Source organism: Zootermopsis nevadensis, unplaced genomic scaffold (genome assembly GCF_977971745.1).
Source record: "Zootermopsis nevadensis isolate Lab colony 2312 unplaced genomic scaffold, Znev_1.0 Znev_ptg000009l, whole genome shotgun sequence".
Taxonomy (NCBI): domain Eukaryota; kingdom Metazoa; phylum Arthropoda; class Insecta; order Blattodea; family Termopsidae; genus Zootermopsis; species Zootermopsis nevadensis.
The window spans coordinates 6,968,735-6,996,015 of record NW_028259141.1 but is presented as its reverse complement, the minus strand read 5'-3'; the positions used below and the strand labels follow the sequence as shown (position 1 = coordinate 6,996,015).

Below are 27,281 nucleotides of genomic sequence, written 5' to 3'. Positions count from 1 at the left end.
TTTAATGACATATATCATAATATTTTATTCTTCATGTTCCCAAGTATATTAATTTTATTTTCACATGTTTTTCATATTTTATTCATTACATGGTAACATTTTGTATACTTCCTATGTCTGAAGTTTTACAAAAGTCAGAGTGAGGACCTATAATGTACCTGTATATAACTGCCGTGTACTAACAAACAATTTATTGTTGCAGCCGGCATTGTGGTCGAATTTTATGCAGCAAGTGTTCAGATCGAGACGTTCCAATCCTAAAGTTTGGATTAAATAAACCTGTTAGAGTTTGTTGGGTTTGTTTTGATGTCTTGCAAGTTGGAAGTGCCTAACACTCGTCATGGTGTCTGTCTCCTGGGGAATATTAATTTCCTTTCTGGAACTCTAGGATGAAAAATAGTGGACCAACAACAGTGAAGTAAAATAAATAATATTAAGAACAGCAGGTATGAATGGAAAAAAGGAATGTGAAGTTGTGAATACCAGAGCACAATGAAGATTATTCCCATAGAAACTGAGCATAAGTAAGAAGGTATCTTGTTAATTTATAATGAGGTTCTATGAGAAATATCAATTTTAAGAACCTTCATTGCTATGCTAATAAGAATAACAACAGTTGATAATTGTCCTGTACTTTTCCATTTTGGATGATTATATTGGAGGCAAACTACATGATATTATACATGTATGAAAATAGAACATAGGGAATTGTTTAATATTCCTAGGTAACTGCATATGGCAATATTACAGGAGGAAATTACATTATTATTTGTTAAAGGGATGTTTTTCTTGAAAATGTTATATATGATTAATTTATTTGAAATTTTAAAGTATGTTTGAAATTCAGATCTGTGGAACATTTATAATGTAGTATAAATTGCATGTGATACAGATCATTGTCAGTGTTTATTTTGCAGAGGAGCTAATGTTACTAGAAATTCATCATATTAATAAACTGTTTGCTGCTAAAACCAAATTAATTACTACTGCAGGATAGAGAATTATAAATGTAATTTCAGCTGTTGAAAATTAACAGCAATATCACAGTTCATATCATGACAAGTGTCTCATGTTGTAATAGCATGAGTTAATTTTCCCAGGGTCTGATGCATTATGTGACAGTTCTGTGTGGTGTTGGTCATCAGACTGTGAATTGTTGTCCTTTTGATTGGGAACCATTGTTTTTCTGGTCTCATCACTAGAATTTGCTGGCCATACTCAGGGCAAATATTAGGTAAATCTTGATGATCTGTGGGCATTTTTATACAAGAAAAGGCTCCATATTTACTTGAAAGACTATTGTTCTTAAATGAAAAATTTATTTAGTAAAACAGTGATCATTCACGAATTATCTTCTTACTGCCATGATGTAGCTAGTTATGAAAGTTTAGCATTATTCAGTATAAACTGAATTTTAACTTTCTTTTGCTCTCTACCAGTCTGACCAGAAAGTGCATTTATCTTTCAGGTTACCAGTGTTTGTTTTCATAAATGCTCAGTTGCTTTTGTGGGGAGGAGAAGGCTGTATGTATGGCTTATCAGCTTAAGTCACCTAGCAACAAATCATAAGTTCATGAAGCCACCACAAGCATTCCTTTGTCAGACAAGTTATGGAAGTGACTCTGCAGTTCAGAATAGTTATTGGTTTGCTAGATGTTCTATCACATGTACACTTCAAATATCATATCCACCTTTTCAGATTTTGTTCATCTTTAGAAATGAAGATGGCTGTCTTCTGGGTTGTTATGCCATGTGGTTTGGTAGAAGTTTACCAACATTTCAGAGGTGCTTGATGTCTCCATCATTAGGGCTATCAGACACCACTCTGGTGTTGGAGGCAGCAAGCACCTCAGAAATGTTAGTAAACTTCTACCAGATTACACACTACAACAACCCAGAAGACGGCTGCCATGAGAACCTGAAATATCAGCTTATAAATATTTAGATTCTACATCGAATTTCTGCTAAAGAAATAATTGGTACTTTATTATATCATATTTGTATATACATATCAAATTTGAATATAACATGAAGACTGATATTTAATCATTCCTTTTTTTATATATGTAGGCACCATCACAGTGGCCGCTCGGTCTGAGGCGTGGGCCTTGTGCCGCTTGGTCACTGGGATCGTGGGTTCAAATCCCACTTAAGGCATGGATGTTTGTCGCGTCTTTCTGTGTTGTGCTGTCCTGTGTATAGGTAGAGGCCTTGCGACGGGCCGATCACAAGTCCAAGGAGTTCTACCAATTGTCTAGATCAGAGCCAACGAAAAGTTGGGACCCGCAGATGCTCAGGCACTGAAGAATGGATCGTATAAAATAAAATATATATATATATATATAGGCCAGTGACATAATGATATGCTGTGCTGTGGAAATGTATTTAAACAGACTGCATTACATACAGGATTTATATGTAGGATTTGAGGTTTTCACAATGGTGAGTCTGAAGATTGCTGTCTTCTGGGTTATTGCGATGTGTAGTGTGGTAGATTTCCACCACCGTTTCAGAGGTCATACTGCCCGTCATCAGGGCAATGATGGAGGCAGTTTGCCCTCTGAAATGTTGGTGGAAATCTACCAGACTACACAGCGCAATAACCCTTCTTCCTCTTTCTCATCTCCCTTTTTGCCTTTATAGTGTCGAGGTTGATTGCTCGGTCCACCTCCTCCATTCCTTCTTGTCTCCATGGAAGCTGTCTGGCCGAACAATCTTTATTTGTCTGAATCATATTAGAAACCAAGTGTGGGTGACTGGCCCAACAGCTGGTTGCCAGGTTTGGAGGGGCTGCCTCCTAAGTCACCTGGCTGGCCGTTCTCTGTGTTGAGGCTGAGATTGGTCATTTCCTACCACCTCTGTAGTTCTGGTTTTCCCTGCCAGACTGCAATCTTCAGGATTTATAAGCTGTACATAAATTGAAAATTTGGAATTCAGGTTTTCTGTTTATTTGAGTGCTGTCTTATTATATGAACAGGTTGCTTGTCATATCCTTTATATCATCTCTTAAGGTAGCATGGGCTTAGTGCCTTCTGGTAGAGCTGTAGTATTCACAATGTATGGCAACAACCTCTGTTCTTGTGAACTGTGTTAAGAAATTGAGAAGACCTATCAGCATTCTCCTAAAATTAATTTTATTTTCATATTAGCAGCTGTCTATCCTGAAGAGCCTACACCAATAAATCAAGAATCAGAAAATTTATGTCATCTGTAACAATAGTTTTGATTTTTTCTCAGAATGAGAAACTTTATGGCTTGATTTCTCTTTATTTTGTTTTGCAGGTGTTTCTGTATGTTCTTATGTCAGATATGTAAATGTTGTTTAAATTGGGCAGTAAAGAAAAGAAGCAGCACTTAATAATGTGCATAGTTTAGAGTCCTGCTATCCTGAGTGAGATCTGTCGTGGTTTTCCTGTCCCTCCATGAAAATGCCAGGATACCTACATGCATACATCTTCATTACATTCTGTGAATCTGTAAGTTAGATGACAATAAGATGTGGAATAAGTCATACAAGTACAATTCTTACTATTATAAAAATTTCACATATTACAAAGCATTCACATAAAGTGATACGTTACAAATAAATCCAGCCATTACATATGGTAGATAAATTATATTACCCATTTATATTATATGAAGACAAGAAAACCTTAATGATCATTGTGATTTGTTTATAAACATTAGAACTTCATCAACAGAGTAAAAGGAGTATGTAATTAAGTATATTATTAATGCCACTTTAAACTGTGCCCTTGTATTTATAAGACTTGGAGATTTGATGGTAGACTGAAAATTTTGATGCCTGCATAATATGCACTCTTCTGGAAACATGAGAGGTTGGAAATTGGATAGTACCTTACATTAGACTATAACTGTTTCCTTGTATGATCTTTCTTTTTCATCTGTCCATTAATCATCCTATAATTCAGCAGTATATATAGTCTGAGCTACTGGCAGTGTTATAAAATAAAGCCATGAATAAAAATGCACTTTTCAGTATAAGGTACCAAACCTACTGTGTAAGTCAGAATATTTAGAACAAATTGTGGTAATTTATTAGTTTACAGGAAAGAAATAACTGGGTAACTTGAATTTATAAAAAAGTGATTCTAGCAACTACAACTGGATTTCAAAATGGATTAACTTATACAAGAAATCGGACAAAATATTCCTATTTCAGTGTGAAGGACATGTGTCTCTTCACGTTATTGATATTGCAGACATGTAACCGTAATTATTAATGTGAATTATCACATGTATGTTCAGGAAAGGAATTTTCAGTTGTTACAACTAAAATGCACGTTATTTGCTAATATGATGAATTCTTAGGAAACATGCATATAGTAATATAAGATATTATGAATTAGAAAAGAAATATGAGTACTTTCTTAAAAACCCAAATAATAAATCCTGATGATACCTTATTAGGGACCAAATGACATTCAAATATTGGATGTGTATGAAAGGTGTTACATAAATATGCCTTTAATCTTTGTCCTGTGGATATCTTTGTAACGCAATAAATTGTTTGTAAAATAATATTATTTCCATTTGTTTCCCTAATACAGTGTATAGATATACAGTAATGTGAAATATTATCTTTATGTATTAGAAAGTTACTGTTGAAACCCAGACTTGGTTAGCCAGATTTTTCATATATTTACATAATTACTTTGATTGTCCTGAGAAGTAACTGCTGGAATGAAAAATAATCCCATATTTGACTTGCTGTATGATATGTTGATATAAAATGTAACAAAGGTATTTTCTGTGCTACTTATCAAGACAAGGTAAATACAGGATTGAGGACCTTACATGATAAGGTATTTTGTGACTGGCAAATTAAAAATGTTATTAATTTGAGCGGGAGATGGATTACATATTGGGGGAATTATGTGAAGAAAAGACCTGGGAAGCATATTTGAAATGCTAAGAAGGAAATGAGGTTATGAAAAGGATTAAAGTGACTCAGAATTATATGAAGTGATGATCTTTGTTATAGTAACCTGAATTCTGTAGGCCTGATCTTAGCCAATGACACAGGCTTGGCTAGGATCAGGCTACTCCAGTTACTGTCCGGTCCCTATAAACCTGGCCCTTTCCACTAGACTGCCACATTCATTGCCCTGATGACGGAGGCTGTATGACCTCTGAAATGTTGGAAATCTACCAGACTACATGGTGCAATAACCCAGAAGACGCCTATCTTCAGTGAGAATACATTTAGCTGCTAGAGAAGAATTACTGAACATTATAAAGTCGTTTTAAGGTACAATTACGCTAAAGACGAAGTTAAAAATTTAGGGGGTTTGTGTGCCTTTCTAATAATGCATTCTAGAAGTTTAACATACTTAAAATGTTCAGAATATCCAACACATCAACATCTTACAGCAGTATCTTTGTGTTAAAGACTTAACTGGGTTCCAAGAACTATTCATGTTTCAGTTCTTTGTTTTCCTTTTATTTAATATAAGTGAAAATAATATACAGGATTGAAAGAAAATGAAATCTATAATATACAAATTCTTAAACTGAACATGACTAATGATTAAATTCAGCACTTCTATTTCAGATGTGAAAATAAAGTTTTGCTAACACAGGCATCCACACAATGAAGGTAGTCAAAAAGTTCTTCACTGCATATTTCTGATGTTTTCTTTCTTGAGTTGACTCGGTCATTGCATGCGGTATACTTTTCCTGAAGTTCTGTACATTTTGTCAACTTATGACACTCTTCCTAAGTAAGAAAAATACAGTTTAAAAATGTTAATTCAATCTGCTGTATGGATTCTGATAACCTACATGAGTTGTGACACTTGTGCTTATGGAAAGCAATTTAACTCAATTTGCAAATGACAAATTGGGATGTTTGTGGAAATTTCTCCATTAGGAAGGGCCAAGAAAGCAAATATGTTCGACAACATTATCAATGTCCTTTGTGTAATTAATCAAATGAATTATTATGAAAAATATTATTTTGTAATACCCTAAGAGTTTGTTGGGGATCCACTAAATCTTCTTCATCCTGTGCCTTTACACTGGGGATGACTGGTTTCATGGACACTTTGTTCCCCTAAAATTAAGAAAGTGGAATTTAAAACGGTACATCAAGAATGTATTAGACAAATATCGACATGAAAAGCTGTCCATAATAAAGAAAAAATTCGAGAAATACCATTGCCTGTTTCTTTCGCCACCTTCCTCAGATTTACGAAGATTTTCACGCGTGCCTAACATAGAATGTATTTCATATTCTAATTGGTCAAGCAGTAGTTCCCTTTAATATTTCTACCAATGAATGAGTGTGTTTTAAATGAACTACAATAGAAGTCACCTCAAACACCTCTAAATAAGCATAAATAATTTACTTCTACTACAAACTGCATAAATTCTCTGTAACGCGTTTTTTAAAAATCTTATGAAGGAAATGTTTACTTTGCCTAAATATATAATATTTATATAACGATGGTATGAAACTGAAATTGGGTGTGGAATTGACAGAGGTTAGGACTACGAAACTATGGTGTTTAGGAGGGTATCTTGCTCTTCGTAACAATGTTGAATGAATCTACTGAAGATGTGTGTGAATTCTGTAGAGTGATTTGGATGAAAACTGATATCTTATTATTTGTTCTAGTGACATGTATCTGAGTAAAGGGTTAGTGTATTTGTTTCTAAAACCTTTTCGATAGTCTACCCACCGCTTGTCGTGTTCAAAAAAAGTGAGCATCGCGGGTATAAAATTGTTGTTTACTAATAATTTTACGATGTGACAGACCTTATGTCGATATCAGATGTTAACCATAGAACACATAGAACATTAATATGTCATATAGTTTTCACATATTTACATTTAAATAATTCGTAACTCACGAAAAGTCATTGATTATTGTGTTCCTAATTTCTGGGCCCATAAATATTTTTCTTCACAAGAATTTGTGCTTGACCCAACTTATTGTTTTCAATAAATGTTTTGGTTTACTTTCAGCTATGAATGGTATGATGGAGTCCTCTCACTCAGGCAGCCGCTCTGGATCACATCATCACCACCATCATAAGCCTAGAAACTACAAGCTTGTAGTTGACCCCTTTTTGGTTAAAGGTGCATCAAAGCTGTACAGATATGATGGCAATGTACCAAATGACCCAACATACCCTCCAGTACAACTTCGGGATCCAAGGTCACAACTTACAAGGATATGGACAAGACTTGAACCACTTGATATTCCTGTACCTAGATTTAAGGTTAGGTTCACAATGTTTTGGCTGTACGTAATGCAGGAAGAAGATATGTCACATGTTGCTATATTAAATTTACGTTGACATTATGTTCTTTATAATGTATCTTTGTTACAGATCGATGCAAATTATGTAGGGGATCCACCACCACTAGAAGTAACAATTTGTAACTTGAATGACAATATTGACAAAGCTTTTCTCTCAGATATGGTAAGGAGATGTATATATGCATATAACGTATTCAACTGTGACTGAACCCTATGACTTTTATTGACTATGTATACTTAATCTGCTCTTGTTTTGGGACATTTCTTGTTTCCAGGTGCAAAAATTTGGTCTTGTAGAGGAATTATTTATCTATTATCATCCTGTTTCCAATAAGCACTTGGGCTTAGCCAGAGTTGTTTTTGAGACAGTGAAGTCAGCCAAGGCTTGTGTTGAAAAACTCAGCAACACATCTGTCATGGGGAAAGTTCTTCAAGTCTTCCTTGATGCATTTGGTAATGTATTACCATTTCTGGAAGTTTTATCATGTGCGTACTGTTATTGACATTACTGTATTTGTTACTTTATCTTCCCTTTTGAAGGTGAGGAGTGTCGAAAGATTTTCCAGGAGAAGACTCAAGACAAGAAATTGGAAAAAGAAGCCGCACCTGATGTGGTAGCAGATGATTCAGTATCAGGTGCCACAGACAAAGAAGACGTACTTGTGAAAAAACAGTTGCCAAAGAAAGTTGGAATAGCTCCTCCAGATCCAGTTTCAGATGATCTGGATCATACATGGACAGATAAGGAAGATCTTTTGTCTCGTGGTGTTAATCACAATAAGGAGCTTGTGCCATTTCCTCTTCATGATAACAGGGAGTATGGCACATCAACAGATCACCGAACGTTCCCCATTTCAAGACATCGTGATTATCCTACCCCAAGTTCTAGTACAAGTGACTATGGCACAGCCCCAAGTGAAGCTGGAAGCTACTCAGAAAGAAGTTATAGTAGCAACAAAGACTATGGCTACCATGGCTCTACACCATCCAACCATTCAGCACACAGCACTCCTGTTAGCTATGATTACCACAATCACTATCCTTCTGCACCTCCTCCTCCTCATTCTACTCACTATCCCCCATATCACCCACAAGCTAGCCAACATCATCCCCGACCTCCCATTGCACCACCTCCACCACCACCACCACCACCACCTTATGGTCATCAGATACATCCACCTCACACAATACAGGCTCACTTGCCTCCTCCACCAATCCACCCCTCTCATCCTTTAGCTCCACCCATACACTCAAGCTCTCATCAGTGGCAACAGTCATGGGGTGAGTCACAGCAGATGCTGCCACATTGGGAACAGTCAGCACGGCCCATTCAGCAGTCAGCGCTGCGTCATATCCCAATCCATAGTGGTACAGTAACCACGCTTCCTCCAGCCAATGCTACGCCAACATGGACTCCCATTGCTGGTGATGGACGTAACATTGTTTTCTCACCAGAAAGAGGTAGTGGGAAGAAGGATGTGAAACCTAGTGGGAAAGGGAATGCATCACAAAAGTCTAGTGAAAGTGTAAGTCCAGAGACACCAAAAGTTTTAGATTTGGATACAAGAATTGAAATGCTTCTCAAAGGGAAAGGAGCTGGTGGTATGGCTCCTCCATTTCTTCAGTTAGGAATCAGTAGTGATTCAGATGACGATACCCATGTAAAGTCTGTTGGTAAAATATCTTCAAGGCGTTCATCAGGGAGTTCATTAAAGCATGGATCTGCGAGACATCGTCATTCTTCACGCCGTCATTTAGACAGATCTCAGCAGCCATCTCGGTCTTCTAGTGGCTCTGATACAGATGGACCGTCAATACCTCCTCCTCCTCCTCCTCTTCCACTTATACTTAGTCTCCCTCCCCCACCAGGTGATGAACCATTGCCTCCACTTCCCCCACCTGATAAAGATGACCATGATGAACCTCTGTCTACACCACCTTCACCATTCCTTTCGGCCGAGATTTATTTGAAGTGGCATGAGATTGGGATTGAACAAGCTCGTAAAGCTCGGGAGAAAGAACAAGAAGAGACTACTGGTCTGTTGGAGAGTGTGAATCTAAGTAAACCTGCTACTGACAATGATGACCTAGGCAGCATTATTAGCAGCAGTGAGGATGAGACTCTGACTGCAACACACATTGAAGCAAGTGGGAAGACTCAGCCAGAATATTTTAGTCCACAGCAGCAACAAAGGCAACTAGACAGTAGTGCTGAGGATTCTGATCAAGCGCCACAACCATCGGCATCATCGGATCTGCCACCAGGGGTTGAACCAGAAGGTGCTGGAAGCCGAAAGTCAACTCCCTTGCAAGATGAACATAGAGATGATGATCGCATGTCACTTTCTAGTCTCAGTTCTGGAGGCGAGAAGATAGAGGTGGCATCTCAACCGCCCGTCACAATGTATCCACCTCCACCACCATACACAGCTTATCCATCGCACGGATACCCCCCACCTCCATACTACCACCCACCACCAATGCCCTTATATCCCGGTGCACCCGAGATGTATGCATGGGCCCGACCTCCTGCACCAGGATCTAACTACCCTTATCCACCAACAATATTTCATTTTCCACCACCACCGGGTTACCCACCAAATACTCAGTATCCTCCAGGTATAGCACCATTGGGGACAACAATGCACTATGGATATGCAAACTTTCACCCAAGATTTCCACAAGCACAAGGACAAATTTCATTTGAGAGTACTGATCCACAAGCTCCAACTATTAAGTAAGTACTGTCATAAAGTAATGTTTCAATTACTGGCTTTCATAATAGTCTAATGCTAATGTGAGTACTGTTTCTGGGTGATTAATGCAAAAATTATGCAGTGTCATTACTAAGAAAGAAGACCCATATTAAAATTGGTTGTAGGAAGTGTTGAGGAATGTTACTGTTGTCAACTTTATCGAATGTTCTTTTAAGAAAGTAAGCTCTATAGACAATTATTAGGGGTTGTCAGTGTGGATTCAGACATAACAGATCAGCAGCTGTTTAAATAGTCTGCATTCATCAAATATTGAAGACAAGTGGAGGACAATGATAAAGTACATCAGCTGTTAGTGACTTCAATAAAGCACTATGAGAAGGTGAAGGCCGAACATTCCTGACGTCACAGGTACACACGCTGTCTAACCATTTGTGTGATAGTAACTGGTATTCATTCTGTTATGTTTCATACTAATTATTTATCTGTTTCTGTTTCCAGGGCAGTGTAATAAATTTGTGTGAATAATTAGAATATTTGCATGATAGTTGGATGTTTTATAGGTTTTTAGTCATGCTTTTTCACAAATTTCCACAACCATAAAATGTTTGGTAAATTATCACGTGTTTCATGTTTTTGCAGTGGTGTCATAGAGAGGATAATCACTGAACTGAAGCAAATATTGAAACGGGATTTCAATAAGAAGATGATTGAGAATACTGCATTTAAATCATTTGAAAACTGGTGGGATGAACAAGAGAGGAAATCTAAGGTTAGTACTTTTCATTTTATGAAAGCTCAGAAGTGGCCTGTTCAAACTTCATTATTTTACAGTGGATGCAACATAACTCTGTGTCTCGATGTGTATTATAAATATACATGTGAGAGGGAGGGGAAGACATAGAGATAACCCAGCACTTCCATGTATACTATCGAACACGAAATTGTTACATTTAGGCTGTAGAAGTAACGTGTTCCTTGGTCCACAAAATGCAGTGCAGTGGGAATGCCACCAGTTGTCGCAGAATTAAAAAGGATTTTTTTCAGTTATGATGATAGTTGAAGTGAAATGACATTTGAAGATATTAATATTCGGATACTTAATTTTTGCCATCCTATACATCCCGTTTTCCTTGGTACATACTTCTATATATGATTGCTTCTCACAATTATTTTTCTGTTCATGTTCTGGTGTTGCTTACATTATGTTTCTTCGGATTTAAAACTTCTGTTATTAAAACAGTTGCAGAATAGTTCATTTGACATAGAGTCAGTGCCACTTGAGAAACTGTCATCTGTTCCACCGGGCAGCAAGCAGGAGAACCTTCTGAACTCAATTTTAGATACGGGTAGAGAGACTTTCAGTTTGGATTCTGTTGGCCTCGGAGGATTTGGTCTTGGCTTCAGAGCAGCTTTGCCAAAATTGCCTTCCTTCAGGGTAAGTATTTTTTACTGTACATAGACTTGAAGATGGCTGTCTTCTGGGTTGTTGCGCTGTATAATTTGGTAGAAGTTTATCAATGATTCTGAGGTGCTTGCTGCTGCCCTAATGATGAAGGCACCAAGCACCTCTGAAACATCAGTAAGCTTCTATGAGACTACACAGTGCAACATCCCATAAGACAGTAAGTAGTATTCTTGCTCATGCTTCATAATTTTGACAAGTTTGCCTGTGTGCATATTGGTGTGTACTGACCGAATAATGATAATGTGGCAGCACTAGTGCCATTTAATGTAGGGTCTCAAAATTTTGTGTGGTAATACTTATTTAAAAAGTTGTTAGATGTAATTTCTGTTTGGGATGTAAAATAATAACAGTACTGACAACAAATATGCATTAATTATTCTGTATTATAAGACTGACAAGCCTGGCATATGAAATTTGGTATGGCAGTAGATATGTGTACAGATTTTTTATTAAACTTTTACTCAATTACAAACATGGGCACAGTGAAAAGATTTGAAGTACTGGAGACTTATATTGGTTGGGTTGTGTACAGAAATGTGTCAGCCATGTTGTGTAATTTGTAACTTGTTTTAGTCTCTTTACACATATAGAAACATTCAGAGGAGACTTGGTGTCAGTAGTTCTTTTTAGAACTTTTGTCTTATTTACATAGCTTCAATACTTGATTTTCTTTTGCAGCGAAAGCTCAAAGCACCATCACCACCTCCATTGGATGAAGATGACTCTCGACGGGAGCTGGTGGAAAGCGATCAGGAAGAAATGGTACAAGCATCAGATTCAGAAATGCAGGTAAAATACACATTTAAAATTTCTGACTTGTCTATCTTGATGTTAATATAATAAAATAAAACTTCTTAAAGCCTGTTCAGAATGTAATTACATGAGTATACGTACTGCAGTGTAATATATTTAATTGTCCAGATCATCTTGTTTATTTTTAAAGTATCTACCCTGGAATGCAGTGCATGCTTTTGTTGCGCAAAAACAGAATGACTAGTGGCAACTCATTTTAATTGGTGTATTAGATATTGACTGTAATCTGCAAAAATTGTTTTTGCAGTATGTGAATCAAAGTAAGTATAATAATTGTTATTTTGATTTTAGTATAGTCAAATATGACATTTTGTAACTTAAGAGAGACTGTGTGTTGTTTATAGATTGAAGTTTCACGATCACATTTCCAGCGGCGTGGTGAATCTGATGATGAGTCATCAAAGCTTTCTCCCATTTCATCAAGGACAGAGAGCAGCAAATCTTCGGATTCAAGTTCATCAGAATCATCTTCATCATCATCATCATCATCTTCTTCTTCTTCTTCTTCTTCTTCTGAATCAGGAAGCTCAGAAAGTGAAAGCAGTTCAGATAGTGAGGCAGGGAATGAAGGAGAAGATGGAACAGAGGATGAAAACAGAAGGAAAAGTAGGCTCTTGGACCTGGTTGATATGGAAGATCTTGAAGCATTGCATAAACTCAGGTACAAGTTCTGTCATTATTGTGCTCAAAGTGCAGAGTTCATTTCAGCCATGCAGCAGAACTAGGTGGAAATGTCATTGAATGTGTAATCACGTTTCTGTTACAGTACCAATGACACTTTTGAAATTCACAGGTTTATAGCTTTGCTTTTAATTTAATTTAATATGGTGGAACTCCATTTGATACTCATTAGGACTCTTGTAATGAGATGCACATCTTTTTCAGTGCTTATGTTTTGATGTTTTGCCTAGTAGTACGTATAGGGTTGGGCATCATTCATTCATAATTTTTGGAAGCTACACTAGTCATACACAGTTTATTCAAATTTATTAAAAGTAATGTGAATTGAAAGACAAGTGTCTGCCATTATTGAGGAACATTATAACAAAGTTGCTTCTTAAAAATAACACCCATCATATGTTGTCCATCAAGACTGATGCATTGATGAACTCTTTTATAACACTCTCTTTTATGCTTAGTAACATGGCTGGCGATAAGACATTATTTTCTTCAGAAATTCTACATTTGAGATTATTTAAGTCAGCCAGACCCCATAGCTCCAAGTCAGCCCCATAAAAAGAAATCATAAGTCGACTGATAAGGCAGGCTGGCTGGCCAAGGAATTTTGCCATAGTGGGAAATTATTTAATGTTCAAACACAGCCCTTGAAGTGTTCACAGTTGTCAAGCTGTATGTGCTGTCACTTCATCTTGTTGAAAATCAAAGTGTTTGAGATACGTCTGGCAGACTTAAATAATCTGAAACTGAGAATTTCTGAAGAAATTAATGTCATATCACCAACCATGTTACTGCATGTAATGGAGAAGTCTGTAGTAAATTGTTTTTTATGAAAAATGTGAATAAATATTGATATTTTCATTCTGTGAAGTCCTGCTGTTTTGATAAAATTTTGTGTGTGTGTTTGTTGTATGTATGTGTGTTCACAGACAGGAGTAACAGATTGTATTTGTCCTACAGGGAGCAGACATCTGAGCGCAGTGTAACTCCAATCCCAGCAGAAGAGATATTAAGTGACTTTGAGGAAAATGATGATGACAGTGAAACTCTTAAAAGTAGAACTGAACATAGTGAATTATTTCCATCTGCTTCATCTGACACAAATGTGGATGGTGCTGAGCACGTAGGAAGAAGGGAGGAATCAAGAATAGAAGTTTCAGCAGTAGAGGCATTGATGGCTCTTGCGGGTGAATCCCTTGGCCATAAAACTGTTGATAAAGAAGAAATGAAACTAGAAACAGATGATACAGCTGAGACATCACAACAGTCTCCTGCTAGTTCAGATGATGAAGCATTAGCAGTTAGAAGGCTCAAGAAGCAGCATGAATCCTCTCATGTACTCGAGAGCAGAATGGAAATTGGTGATTGGACAATATTAAATAAAGTTCCTAATAAAACCCATGGCTCAGTCATTAATGGTGAAGTGATTGGAAAGCAAAGTACCCTGGACAGTATGGAAACATCAGTAGAGAATGAAGTGGAGGAAGAGGGGTCTCCCGCACCACAAATTGCGATGGAACATTCTTATAGTCTACCTCCTCAGAAGGATCCAGCGTCATCACCAGCAAGTGTGGCTGGAAGTGACAGTTCTGCCAAGAGGAAATTGCCCCAGTATCAAAAGTCTCAACAGTCTCCTGAAGAAGCTGCAATTAATCATGATCATGGCTACATGATGCCACAACCCAAGACACCACCACAACCTCTAGCAACCATCATGGAGGATAATGAAACTATGGTAACACCAAAGTCGAAGAAACCTAGGAAGTCATTAAAGTTTGAAGGTGCTTTAATGACACCAAAGAAATCTATTTCTAAAGTTTCTAAACCAACACACTCCATGATTTTTGGTAAGAGAGATATGATGGCTGAAATGACAGTGTTGTATGAGTTCTTAACCCGTGGCATTGATGCAGAAGACATAAGTTACTTGAGGAGAAGTTATGAAGCAATGTTGGCAGATGATACTCAAGGCTACTGGCTCAATGACACTCATTGGGTTGATCATCCTGATATCCTTTCATATGCTAATTGCATGTTGTGTTTGTTCTGTATTCGTTTATTCATACAGATGTTCAGTAAAGGGTTTGAATATATGCTGCTTTTTATCCAACTATCACCAGTACCTTTTTTGTACAATGTTTGCATGAGAAAACTGGATATTTGTCAGATTTGAGAATTCAGTTTGGGTGCACGAAGTACTTATTTGCACTAATTTAACATTTGTTTGGTTGTGCCATGTGCTGAAGACTTTACAGACATCTCTAAAATTCTAATTTTGTGTGCTGTTGCTTGTCATTTGACAGTAGTATAGCATATTCTGTTAATAAGGAATTTTGTCCTGTTGCGTTCATATCTCGTAATTCTACTTAAAACTATGTTAACAATACAAGAGATGGTTGGAAACTAAAATTGAAAGTGAATATTTAAAAAAAAAAGTAATGATACTCCTTTTTTTAATTTTAGCATCCTTACAATGTGAATATTCATATTTTACATGCTGTTGCGTGTTCCAGTTTTCCAGATGCACAAAAGCTATATCTGTCCCTTGGAATCATTTGTTGACTTTTGAAGAACCAGGAAATTTATTGCAGATGTTCACTATTCTTGCTGCAGCAACCAGAAATTTATGCATTAATTGTTTCCATCATTTGCTGCAAGTTTACACAGGAACTTGTTGACTGCTTGGCTAGATTGACTTCAATCTTCACTGTCTGACTTACATTTTCCATTATATTGCCATGAATGTACCAATTTGCATAATTCAACATTATTTATATATTCCATATATATTCCATATATTATCCTGTTGTTTCATATCTTTGTGTGCATGTTTGTGTATATGGCTGCATATTTTTATAAAGCAAGAAGTTTTCTGTTGTCAGAGAATCAAGATAAACATAATAGGCATATTGGGTATTACACCGAACATCCACTATAAAACATTCCACATGTCCATATTGTCAGTTTATGCTATCAGGAAGACTGCTTTTTGAGCCAGGAGTGGTTGCATGGGATAAGCAGTTTTGTTTTATATTCTGCATTGTAGCCATTCTCCTTTGTGTTAAAAGAGTTGTTAGTAGAGGTGATTTTCATACAAAGAATGTTGATATTCTTTAATTCAGGATGTAAAGTTCTGTATCATTAAAATACAGGATGAATGTTCAGTGCCTTTAAATCTTTTTCATGTTATACAGTCCTACACAACTGGGTAAAGTGTCTTATGCTGGTCTTCTGTAAAGCATTTAATATTAAAATCATCACTACTGCAATGTATGCTGTACAATGGGCTGAAAGCCAGTTGCTGGTTTGTGAGATTTGAGGTTTTCATAGTGCTGACAGATGATGTTCTGGGTTTTGGCATTGTATAGACTTGTCAGTTGGCATCTGCCAACACATCTGCTCAGGGCCAAGATCCAGAAGAGCATCACCAGTTGCTGGTTTGATTCTAAACAGCCTTTGTAAAAACATTGTAAAGAAGTACAGTTATTTTTAAAGAGTACTGACGATGCCGTGTTACAATCGGAATCACTAAACTCTTGGACTACGTGCATCATCTTTATTTTTAAAAAGAACGCTACATTTCAGAAGCTGGATCTGCTTCTGTCCTCAGGTTGGGGGAGGGGGGGCACTTACTCGGTTGGGTCCAATAGAAACAGCTAACTTCAGTCCCAGCAGTTGTTTGGAGGGGGCTATGAAAACCATGGAAATCCGCTCAGGATAGCCAGTCTTTGGATCAAGATTTTAACCTCCCACATGAAGCAGGAGTGCCAGTCAGTGAACTGTCATGTTTAGTTCCTTGCTGTCAAATTTCAGGTATTGCAAATGATTAGCAGTAGAAATTTTGCACAAATATAGCTGAGCTGTAATAGATAAAGTTGAATGCAACTGTCAGACTCTTGGTTGAATTACATACTTCATGCCAAGTGCTACAAGGTTTTGAAGTATCACTTCATGAAAACAGTAAAGTTAACTTACCTTCATTCTAACAGTTGTTTATGTGGCTTATGGGAAGCATTTTTAAAGGAAGTAGTCATTGTGTCTTTCTAGAACTTCTTATGTATAATGTTAAATTGTAATGGAAATATGCATATTTGTTCTTCCTAATCATTGTGGGATAAGAGCATGCCAATTAATTTCTTTCTGCTTCATATATGCCTTTATAAAACTTATGTGATTATGTCTGATTGTATTCTGTACTGCAATCACATTAACCTTAACTCCAGTCCACTGACTGACCTTGCTTCACCAGCCAAGAAAAGGAAACGTGATGACAGTCGAATTCATGCAACTGGATGTGCCCGGACAGAAGGATTTTATAAAATTGATGTTAGAGAAAAGGCAAAGCACAAGGTGCGTACTTTTATTATGTATGCTATACTGAGTATGAAAAGTTCATCTAGAAATTGTAACAGTTTTAGTTATTTGTTCTTTTCAACTGTCTTATTTTCTGATTTCTCACATCTGCAGCCTATTTCTTATGTTTCAATTTAACATATATTTATTGTATTAAAGTTTGTTTATTTTCAGCAGTGCAGTGGACATACTAAAAGAGTATGCAAAGGTGAAAATATAGTAAATTGTATGTATTAAAAGTTTATTCTTATTTGCAGCACCATTATGGACAAATTATTCAACAGGCAGGTGGGAATGTTGAAGTTGGTGTTGGAGGAATGGCAGATTTACCAAAATCTGTATCAGGCAAGATGCAGGCCTTATCTCGTGAAGCACGTAGTAACCAGCGGCGCCTCCTTACAGCCTTTGGAACTGATACTGATAGTGATCTTCTGAAGTTTAACCAGTTGAAGGTTAGACCCGTTTATAAATTACTCTTTAGTTTACACTTTTTTTTATTTCTTTGCATTGTTGATTTGGGACATGAGGTTTCCAGATTTGAATTCTTAAATCATAGATGCTTCCTTGTGACATTTTCTCCAATTTATCAGCAATAACAGTGCACCAATAGGGTGAGATATGAAAAACAAGTACAACACGGTAATAAACATGTGCACAGTTCTAGTGCTTTTACTCAGTCATTGCCTTTATATTTTCAGTTTATGAATGTTCTCTTTAAGTACTGCTCAACACCATTCTTACGAAGTCACATTCTAAATTGTCACTTTCAAGCTATCCACCCTACATACTTTTGTGTTGAAATCTAACCAAATATTTATATGAGACTGATGAGATGCATATTCCAGTTGCTCATAAAATTACTGTTCATGTCATTACTTTGATTTTCCTTTCAGATATGGATATTTGCAACAGTAACACATCACTGACCTGTACTGTTATTATTTCCTGTCATTAACAAATCTTATTTCTCTAACTGATATATCTGTTCAAAAATAATAACTTGTGCTTCATTGTTCTTATTGCTATATTGTACAACTTTGCTGTGACCTTGAGATCATGGAATTTGGTGGCAGCTACTGTAACAAGTTTTGTCTACTTACAGTTCCGTAAGAAACAACTGAAGTTTGCCAAGTCTGCAATTCATGATTGGGGCCTGTTTGCAATGGAACCAATAGCAGCTGATGAGATGGTGATAGAGTACGTGGGACAAATGGTTCGTCCAGTGGTTGCTGACTTGCGAGAAAGGCATTATGAGGCAACAGGCATAGGCAGCTCATACCTATTTCGAATTGACGTAGACACTATCATTGATGCAACAAAGTGTGGCAACCTTGCTCGATTCATCAATCACAGCTGCAATGTAAGTAAAACCATTTACCACTCATTACTAGGAATTCGTAATGTTCCCAATAAGTATGGATTATCAGTATGATCTTTGTATTTCATTCTTAACCAATGTTTATTTTTTATCTGAGTGGATACAAATCATTGGATGACACCATTGTAGCTGTTCATAAATTCTTTATAAATCTTAAGTGAAAAAGATAATTCTGATTGCATGGAGAGAGGGTGTAATAGAAGTCTTTGTGAATGATTTTTTTAAAACTAATTTCCCTGCAAGACAAAATTATATATAGTCATAATAAATATGTAATAATGTCTTAAGAGAGTTCCAAGTTTGAGAATCATTCTGCCCCCTTGCCAATAACTACCTACCTGAATTCATTAAAATGTGATCCAGCTTTTCTGTTTAAAATAATTTGATATTCAAAATTGCATTAAAAAGAGGTTGCCTTATCATATGTAAAGCGATTGAATTGCATTAGAAATAACATTATCATCATCTGTGACAAACCCCTGGACTACCTCTCACATTCATTCAGCTGAGAGATTTTTTTCAGAATGCAGAGTGTGAATGTTGATTATCTTTAGCACATCCCTAACTCTTTTCTGGTGGAGAGTTACTTTTCCTGCATTGATCATTGCCTGCTCTCACTGGCTACTACTAAAGCTAAGTCATTAAAAACTTACCTATACATGCCCTCTGCTGCTACCTATTCCAGCAGCAACCAACTCCACTGCCAAGACACTGATGATGACATTTCATGATGTTTCATTCATCTATTCTTCTTTAAAACAATTCCTTATATATTTATTGTTACTGAAATATTTGCATTGTTTTTCTGTGTTGAAGAACCATAATGCAACACTCCATAATTAACCATGATAGACACACAAAAAAATATTCCAGTTTAAACTGTGCTCTAGTTTTAGGAGGTGAAAATTACAAACAGAAGAGTCTCTTTAATAGGCATATTTCCCTATTTCTCGTTCATTTGCTACCAGCCATTCTTTAATTGTTGGAGTTCGTGCTATGGGTATTCTTGTTATTGAAATCTTCAACATTAACTTAGTAGTGTGAGACACCACAGTAATGCTGAGTCTACACTCATACCTTCCAGTCAGTGCACGTAACATTTGAATTAATTTTGTACACTGAAATATTTTTATTTACTTTTCAGCCCAATTGTTATGCCAAAATTATCACAATTGAAGGTCAGAAGAAAATAGTGATTTACTCCAAGCAGCAAATAAGTGTTAATGAAGAGATAACATATGACTACAAGTTTCCCATTGAGGATGAGAAGATTCCGTGCTTGTGTGGTAATGCACAGTGCCGAGGAACGCTTAACTAGAAATAATGGTATAGGAGATTTATAATTTTTGGAAGAAAAAAAAAGTTCTGCTTGATTTAGACATGGTGTATACAAATTGAGTATAAATGTGCTGTTGAGTGTGTCAATTTTGGATCAGTGGTACATTACATAGATTCTGAATGTGCATTCCCGTGATCCTGGTATTGATGCTTTGTGTTCAGACAGATTTAGCAAACATTTACAGTGTGAGTATAAAGACAGAGTCTACTAATATTATTGTGGTCTAATTTTTTAACTAGGTTGAACTGACATTACTGCTACCTAGCCAATACTTAATGTACTTGTGTCATGTGTACAGTGAGAGGATGTGTGAGTGTAAAAACCAACATGTGCTAGGTAACATCATCAGTCTAGCTGAAGGATGGACACTTTACTTAGCGCACTGAAGTACAGTATGGATTTTAAACCTGCTAGCTAACGCTTGGTACATTATTGCAGTACATAGAATGTCCCAATGTACAGTTAAGAATGCAAAGAGTAAAATGCCCAGTCTCTTTTTTCCAAATGATAGTAATTTTTGCACATATTATTTTGTTTTTCTGTGTCCTAGTTTAATATTTTTATAGGCATCACAAGTTGGATGACTTACGTGAATCTTGTCAATTGTTTGTATCAACAAGATCACAAACAGTTTCGTTTGTGGTCTCAACATACTGGGAAGTATATCAGATAAATGTTTTTTAATAAATATTTGTAGTATATATAACATATAAACATAGCCATGTGGATGAAAGAATATTTTCTAATCAAATTAACACATAATATGGCATGTTTTTATTCTCAAACAATGCTGAAAATCAATATATAGTTTTCATGTTTTGATTCTAATTACTGCAGCTTTATAAACCAGCTCTTCCCAGAAGTATTATAATCTTAAAAGATAATACTGACAGCTCAGCCCTATGAGGTACTATAACTACACAACTTTGATACCACTGAATTGCATCTCAAATCTAATGTTCAAGAACAAAAACCAAATTACACATCATAATATTTGTACACATCCCAGTTGGTAGTAGAGTGGTTTCAGAATAAGTATCTCAGATTAAACATTAACTTTATTACGTTTACAGGCTGTAGGTTTTATCATACTGTTGTGCGATAACATTTTAACCGATCCCAGTAACCTGGAATGATACTTGAAAATTTGGTCCACAGAGCAATGACATTCATGCAGGGATGTTTGCATTAGTTTGTTTGTTAGTATTTTCAGTTTGAAGATGCTGCATGTCAAGTTGGCTCTGAGCAATATCAGCAAGTGCTGCTTGAATTTGTTCCAAGAGAGCTTCTCCTCGTCTTACAACTTCTTCCAATTGTTCTCCTGCGTCTTTGTTGTCTTGCTCCAATCTTCTGAGACTTGCCACCTGGTAAAAAGCATTCCATATTAACTCCTTTCAGTGGTAATTATATATTAAGCCCTTTTATTCAGGTTCAAGTTCCTATCGTTTTTGACAAACATTATATACCAAGATGGCTGTCTTCTGAGTTCTAGCACTGTGTAGTCTGGTAGACGTTTACCTGTATTGCAGAGGTCCTCACTGCCTCCATCATCTGGGTGATCATCAGACTACATGAAACTACAACCCAGAAGACAGCCATTTTGTACTCACCACTTTGAGAACCTCATATCCTATCTATTGTACATCCCACATAACTACATAAATAAATACAGTGAACACCCAAATTTACGTTAACAGAATTTTCAACAAAGACTTCTGCAGCAGTTGAGTTGCTATTATGGATCCTGTTTCTGGGTGATGACTATGTGTATATGTCATACTGCTGGCACTTCAGAGAAATCTTGACTGTGCATTGGTCCCTGCCAGTACAGAACCCCTGGCCTATCAAAAGTACTTTGTGTGTTACCATTCAGTGCACCTGGCAGTCACTTCACCTTGAATTCTGGGGCAAGAAGGAACTCCAAAATGCCATCAACATATTAATAGCATACATGTACACAATTACAGCACCCAAAAATAGAATCCACATTAAAATTTACTCCCCTCCCCCATGGATTTTATGCTGAGCTTCATTTAGGGATAATGTATTAAATTTTTTAAAATTTAAGTTATTGTCAGTTTGTAGGCCAAGAAATTAAGTTGTTTCTACTTCAATTTTTTTATCCTCATACACTATACCTACATTAACATAATTTTTGTTGGCCGTACAAAATTTAATGGGAGTTATTGGCTTTAATCCACTTGTTCATGAAAATCTGGAAATAGTGAGTTTTGGGATGTGAAACAGTAATATTATCATCTGCCAAAAGTATGGATGTAGAGTGAGAGTTAATAGTTTGGCAGGACACTGATATGAGAAAAATGGCCAAGAATTCTATGCATGTTTCAAAATAATTACCTTTACTCTAGTGCATAAATCAAGGTACAAAATAGAATGGTAATTGTGCATCAACCTCATGAGAGTTCTTAGTAAATGTTTCACAGCAGCCTTACAGCATACACTTTTCACTAACACTGTCCATGACTGTTTTTACATATTCACAATACCCTTCTATGTAATAAATAAAGTTAAAGTGCATGATAGTGTTCAAGTACTACACCACACTACAAGCTAGTTTTTTATGCCACAGTAATCCTTAATGTCTACTTTGGTAAACTTAACATTGGGAAATCCAAGGTGTATCTGAAATATTTATACCCATACCTGAAGTTCAGTGGAAGAGTCTTCACTGGGTAGAGATTCAATTAGTACATCAATATCTTTTGCACATCTTACAATTAGCGTTGCAAACAGGAGAGCATACTCTGAAATTAATAAGAAATTATCACATCGGCAGTTCTTGACTCTTAAGTTGAAGCAAAACAACACTAAACACGGAAATAACAAACCTTCTTGCTGTTGCTGCTGTGGAGTTAGTGGGACATTACGATCAGGTCCTGATAATTTAGCTGGTGCTGAATACTGTTGCAAAATACCTATACTATTACAAAAGTGGTCAGCTTGCTGGAAAATACGAAAATAACAAACTTAACCTTAAAATTACGTTGCGTAAACACAGCTTCGTAAGTAAAGCATAATTGGCAAAAGATGTGGTCACAGTTTCCAAAAATCTAAATTTTCTTTCAAGAAAGAAAGTGAACAAAATAATAATTGTATCTACCTGATTAATTGTATCTTGTAATTGGGTTAACCTATCCGCCATCTCTTAATTTGCATTTCGTATCAACGTGCAATCTACGCCAATAGTGATGAGTCACAATCTCCTATAACATCGTCATTGAATTCACCTCGTGTCAAAAAATTTTCATTTCCTAAATTTTATGTAGGTCAGGTCTTGCCTTTACTTTCGGATTTAACACCTGTGGATATAGCACAAGATATGTATTGCTCACGTTTGCCAACTTGGTAGTAATTTACTTCTCTTGATGGTTTAATATTAACAAAATGTTTAAATTACTAAACAACATTACAAATAGCTTGTAGAATCGTGGACTTCATTCACATGACGAAAAATTCAGATTGAAATCAATTGTCTCTATAACAAAGACCTGTGGTCATCTCATTTGATAGTCTGAACAATGATTATTGGTATCATGTACAGTGTCGTCGTTTCTGTAAATATAACACTTAAACTATAGTGCACATGTATAGCTCAATATGACATCTCTGAAGCATGAACAGGTTCTGTAACATTTAGTAGCAGGGGGAGTTGTCTTTAGAAATTGTGGGGTTAATTTCATTTTTTGTTTAATTAACTCCTGTTTTTGTATGCCTATTCTTAGGCTCTGAAACTAGATATAAATTTCCCACATTTTTTATGAATTCTTAAAAATTTCTCATTTTAGGGAAAACTCTCTTTCATGAATGTTCAGTTTAAACCTGTATTTGATTTGCGTGTTCGTCAATGTACCCCGGTATACCCCGTATTCATTTTCAACTTCCGCTTCCTTCCAGAGTAAGAAAGCAAGTGTGTAAACACGTTTCGTGTCGTTTGGACTTAAAGGTAACTTTCTTCATTTTTTAACGTCTATTAATTTTTATATTCGTAAAATGTAGTATGTAAAAAGCTTAAAATGTAGCTTCATCATGGGGTATCGACCGTTATTAATGTTTTCTTCACAATGTGGGTGGTTTATGTGTGACCTCCGTACATTTCAGCACACAGTTTTATGTTCTTAGCTTCGAAGTGTTCCATAAATCGTGAACGCGTACGACTTTTTTAATGATAAGCGTTCGGAGTATCCGACCGAATATGTAATGAGTTTGTCCAATTGTGATGATTAATATATTTCATAAACCCTTTGTTTGCAGAATGCGTTACGTGGCCGCTTACTTGCTTGCCACCATTGGCGGCAAAGAATCACCAAATTCTGCAGATATCGAGAAGATTCTTAGTTCTGTTGGCATTGAAGCAGATGGAGAGAAATTGAAAAAAGTCATCGGTGAACTGAATGGAAAGAACATTGAAGAACTAATTGCTGCTGGTAATTACATTTTCAAAAGCTAGTGTTATGTTAGTACAAAGAACACACCTCTGATAGTATAATTTTTATAGTTTAATAATATAATTTAAATATTTTCCGCTGCAAAGTTATTTTAATCCAGACAAATCAAAACTCCATAATATGTAGTTTGTCTTGTACAGTTCTACAGCTGGAAGCACTAGTATTTGATGAGTAACTAAAGCAATCCTGCTACACACCATGTAGGTCCTTCAGGGGGAGTGGAGGTATAGCTCCTACTCTTGCTTGACCTCGGCACTAGATGGGGGTGAGTGGTCAGCATCATGCCCCAGCCATGCTTTACCCCTGGGAAAGGACCCTGGTACCCACTGGATAGGAGGTTGGGTGGGCTCCAGAGCCGGTCTGGACAGAGAGGCTAGAGGGAAAATTACCCCTGTCGGGGATTGAACCTCGGTCTTCCAGATTGAGCTATCCCGGCTCTTTAGTAGTTGACGAGATAATGAAATTAACTATTTCAGCAGAATTTTTAGGGATTAAGGAGACTCAGAATGAATCAAATGTTCCAAAGTAGGCAAGTGACTGCTGATGTTGAATATAGATTCTGCTGATGTTTATTTGGCCTCAAACATACAAACCTACATGATATTGTGTTTAACAAGATTCTGTTAAAGGCCATGTTTTTGTTTGTTTATTAAAAGGTTTATAGTTGCAGTTGCTGTCCCTGATTTTTTTTTTTATTATGGCCCCTGTTGTGTTATAATTTATGTACATTCATTATTATGTATTATTTATATTTTGTGATCCAACACTGATTGATAGTTATGTGACAAGTACTTTTCTTGATCTAGGTTAACATTTTTATGTCATCATTAGTTGTAAGGTACAGATGTCAGCTATTTATTTAGGTTGCCGCATGCTGATGTGATTATATTTGATGTTTTCATAATCCACTAAAAATGTTGAAGTGAGATTTTAGGTTTTTGTGTTGAAGAGTGTTAAAATGGGTATCTTCTGGAATGTTGCACCATGTAGTTTGGTAGATATTAACTAACATTTCAGAGAAGCTTAGTGCTGTCTTCGTGAGTGATTATGGTGCTGCATCTCAGATGTTGGCCATCTACAGATGTGAGTGTAACAGTGTATACCGTAATTGATTAGGATGATGTGTATGTGTCATATTTGTTATAACATTCAAGAAACAAAGTCTCTGTTTCAATTCAGGTCGTGATAAACTGGCAACTGTGCCTGCAGGGGGAGGTGCTGCAGCTCCCGCTGCTGGAGGTGGGGCTGCTGCTCCTGCTGCAGCAGTTACTGCGGCTCCTGAAAAGGGTTAGTACCCAGAGATGTATACATCCTGGTCTCCAATTGGTCTTGTCCCACAAGATTTGCCAAACAAAGTTTTAAATAAGAGAGTACATGGGTATTTAGTTATAACATTGTTAAATCCGTGCAATGTGATGAATTCTCAGATCACCATCTTTCGACTGACGTGTTGATGATACTTCTTTTTCTGATTGTACGATTCATATTGTAAAATTGCCACATGCCTACTTTAACTTGTATTCTGATCGCTAAATTGTTTCCTTTCCAGAGGAGAAGAAAGCTGAAAAGAAGGAAGAATCCGAATCTGAAGATGATGACATGGGCTTTGGTCTCTTCGATTAAAGTACAGCATATTTTTATTTGTATGTTTATGCTATATCTGTCTTAAGTTACATATCTAATTTTATTTTTTGGGTGCATTTATGTCCCATATTTTTAATGCTTAGAAGTTAATGTAGGTACAGTTATATGATGGTTTTGGCACGTAAGGGTGGGGAGATTTGGAAGTAAAAAATCGAAACCGACAAGATTAATGCAGTTTGTTATTACATTCACTTTTATTATAAGTTCATCATAAAATCATTACAGAACATTCTCGTTATTTAATAGTGATGATATACTGGCTTCAGTGGCTCTTATTATGGTCACCTAAGACAAGGTGGATGTTGGAGTATAGTTTATATTCAAACAAAGTTTGTTTGGAGTGTAAGTTGTTTTCTGTGTTGAAATGATGAGTTAATACATTATCACCATCTTTCGACTGATACAAACTGATGAATTTTTGAAGCTGACAACACAGTTTTTAGATATTGTTTTGTGCAGTGTGTATAATACTTGCATGTTTTAAGTATCTGATGGTTTATTTTCCAGTTGACTGCAGTGTTTCATCATGAGAAGACTGTCTGTGAATTGTATATGAGCTGTTCATAATGAAATCACAATGTAACATTACCAATAAATAATAAGTTTTGATCTGTGACTTTTTTCCTTTGTTTCCTTTCTTGGAAGTATGTGGTTGGGATTATATCAAACATGAATTGTAGAGAATTGATGTCTGAGGTAAGGATTTATTGGTGTCACTACTGTGATCTAAGCTATTGGGCTGTGTTTAAACTATGATGCATGATCGGTATAGTTACGTACCCACAACAGTTTGTGAGTATTATTTTTTCACTTAATTAGGTGGTTTTCACCATTGGAAAATATGATGTAAGATTGCATTAAAATTGCCAAGCAGACCTCGTCTCATAATATTTTCAGTTCAGTTGCACGCACAGTAAACTCCATATTTTGAATTAAGTAAATCGAACTACTGGTTTTAAAATGTGGGGGTAAATTTTACAAATAACTGCTGGGTTCAGAGAACAAATCAAAGTCAACCCGAACGTCAATAAATGCCTATCATGATGCGCAGGTTGTTCATGTGGCAGGTGACGTCATCAATATCCTTCCGCTGTAGAAATGTAGATTTCGCACTTTAATATTATCAGGACTGAATGTAA

At 36.3% G+C, this 27,281-nt stretch overlaps 5 protein-coding genes across 9 annotated transcripts in view; 3 read left to right on the top strand and 2 right to left on the bottom strand.

Moving 5' to 3' along the window:
• The window catches only part of LOC110826886 (ankyrin repeat and FYVE domain-containing protein 1), a 52,769-nt gene extending 47,789 nt beyond the window's left edge, over positions 1–4,980 (top strand). For both annotated transcript variants that reach the window (XM_022057986.2, XM_022057988.2), the window contains one exon: positions 203–4,980. In XM_022057986.2, the coding sequence (XP_021913678.1) occupies positions 203–332 (130 nt within the window). In that variant the 3' untranslated portion in view covers positions 333–4,980. The remainder of the gene's footprint in view (positions 1–202) is intronic.
• Positions 4,981–5,442: 462 nt separating this feature from the next.
• Positions 5,443–6,303, bottom strand: UQCR-11 (Ubiquinol-cytochrome c reductase 11 kDa subunit). The gene is made up of 3 exons (XM_022057994.2): positions 6,179–6,303; positions 5,990–6,076; positions 5,443–5,740 (listed from the first exon to the last, which is right to left on the bottom strand). The coding sequence occupies exons 1-3, from the start codon at positions 6,179–6,181 to the stop codon at positions 5,567–5,569; spliced, it is 264 nt and encodes an 87-aa protein (XP_021913686.1). The 5' UTR covers positions 6,182–6,303; the 3' UTR covers positions 5,443–5,566.
• A 176-nt stretch (positions 6,304–6,479) lies between these two features.
• Set1 (SET domain containing 1) lies at positions 6,480–20,537 on the top strand. 3 transcript variants are annotated; one of them, XM_022057981.2, is made up of 14 exons: positions 6,480–6,661; positions 6,992–7,248; positions 7,360–7,452; positions 7,565–7,742; positions 7,830–10,026; positions 10,646–10,775; positions 11,247–11,441; positions 12,150–12,260; positions 12,629–12,945; positions 13,923–14,971; positions 17,191–17,312; positions 17,573–17,767; positions 18,418–18,675; positions 19,838–20,537. In XM_022057981.2, the coding sequence occupies exons 2-14, from the start codon at positions 6,994–6,996 to the stop codon at positions 20,009–20,011; spliced, it is 5,274 nt and encodes a 1,757-aa protein (XP_021913673.2). In that variant the 5' UTR covers positions 6,480–6,661; positions 6,992–6,993; the 3' UTR covers positions 20,012–20,537. The 3 variants fall into 3 exon arrangements, with proteins under 3 accessions (XP_021913673.2, XP_087201802.1, XP_087201803.1); XM_087345676.1 differs by having other exon boundaries at positions 6,480–6,725; XM_087345677.1 differs by having other exon boundaries at positions 6,489–6,582.
• A 535-nt stretch (positions 20,538–21,072) lies between these two features.
• MED21 (mediator complex subunit 21) lies at positions 21,073–23,604 on the bottom strand. Its single transcript, XM_022057991.2, has 4 exons — positions 23,154–23,604; positions 22,882–22,996; positions 22,697–22,797; positions 21,073–21,396 (listed from the first exon to the last, which is right to left on the bottom strand). Exons 1-4 carry the CDS (start codon positions 23,193–23,195, stop codon positions 21,202–21,204), a joined length of 453 nt encoding a protein of 150 aa, XP_021913683.1. The 5' UTR covers positions 23,196–23,604; the 3' UTR covers positions 21,073–21,201.
• A 233-nt stretch (positions 23,605–23,837) lies between these two features.
• RpLP2 (ribosomal protein LP2) lies at positions 23,838–26,751 on the top strand. Of its 2 annotated transcripts, none has more exons than XM_022057993.2 (5): positions 23,838–23,996; positions 24,305–24,477; positions 25,678–25,785; positions 26,048–26,122; positions 26,650–26,751. In XM_022057993.2, the coding sequence occupies exons 2-4, from the start codon at positions 24,306–24,308 to the stop codon at positions 26,119–26,121; spliced, it is 354 nt and encodes a 117-aa protein (XP_021913685.1). In that variant the 5' UTR covers positions 23,838–23,996; position 24,305; the 3' UTR covers position 26,122; positions 26,650–26,751. The 2 variants fall into 2 exon arrangements, with proteins under 2 accessions (XP_021913685.1, XP_021913684.1); XM_022057992.2 differs by having other exon boundaries at positions 26,048–26,141.
• The last annotated feature ends 530 nt before the right edge of the window (positions 26,752–27,281 follow it).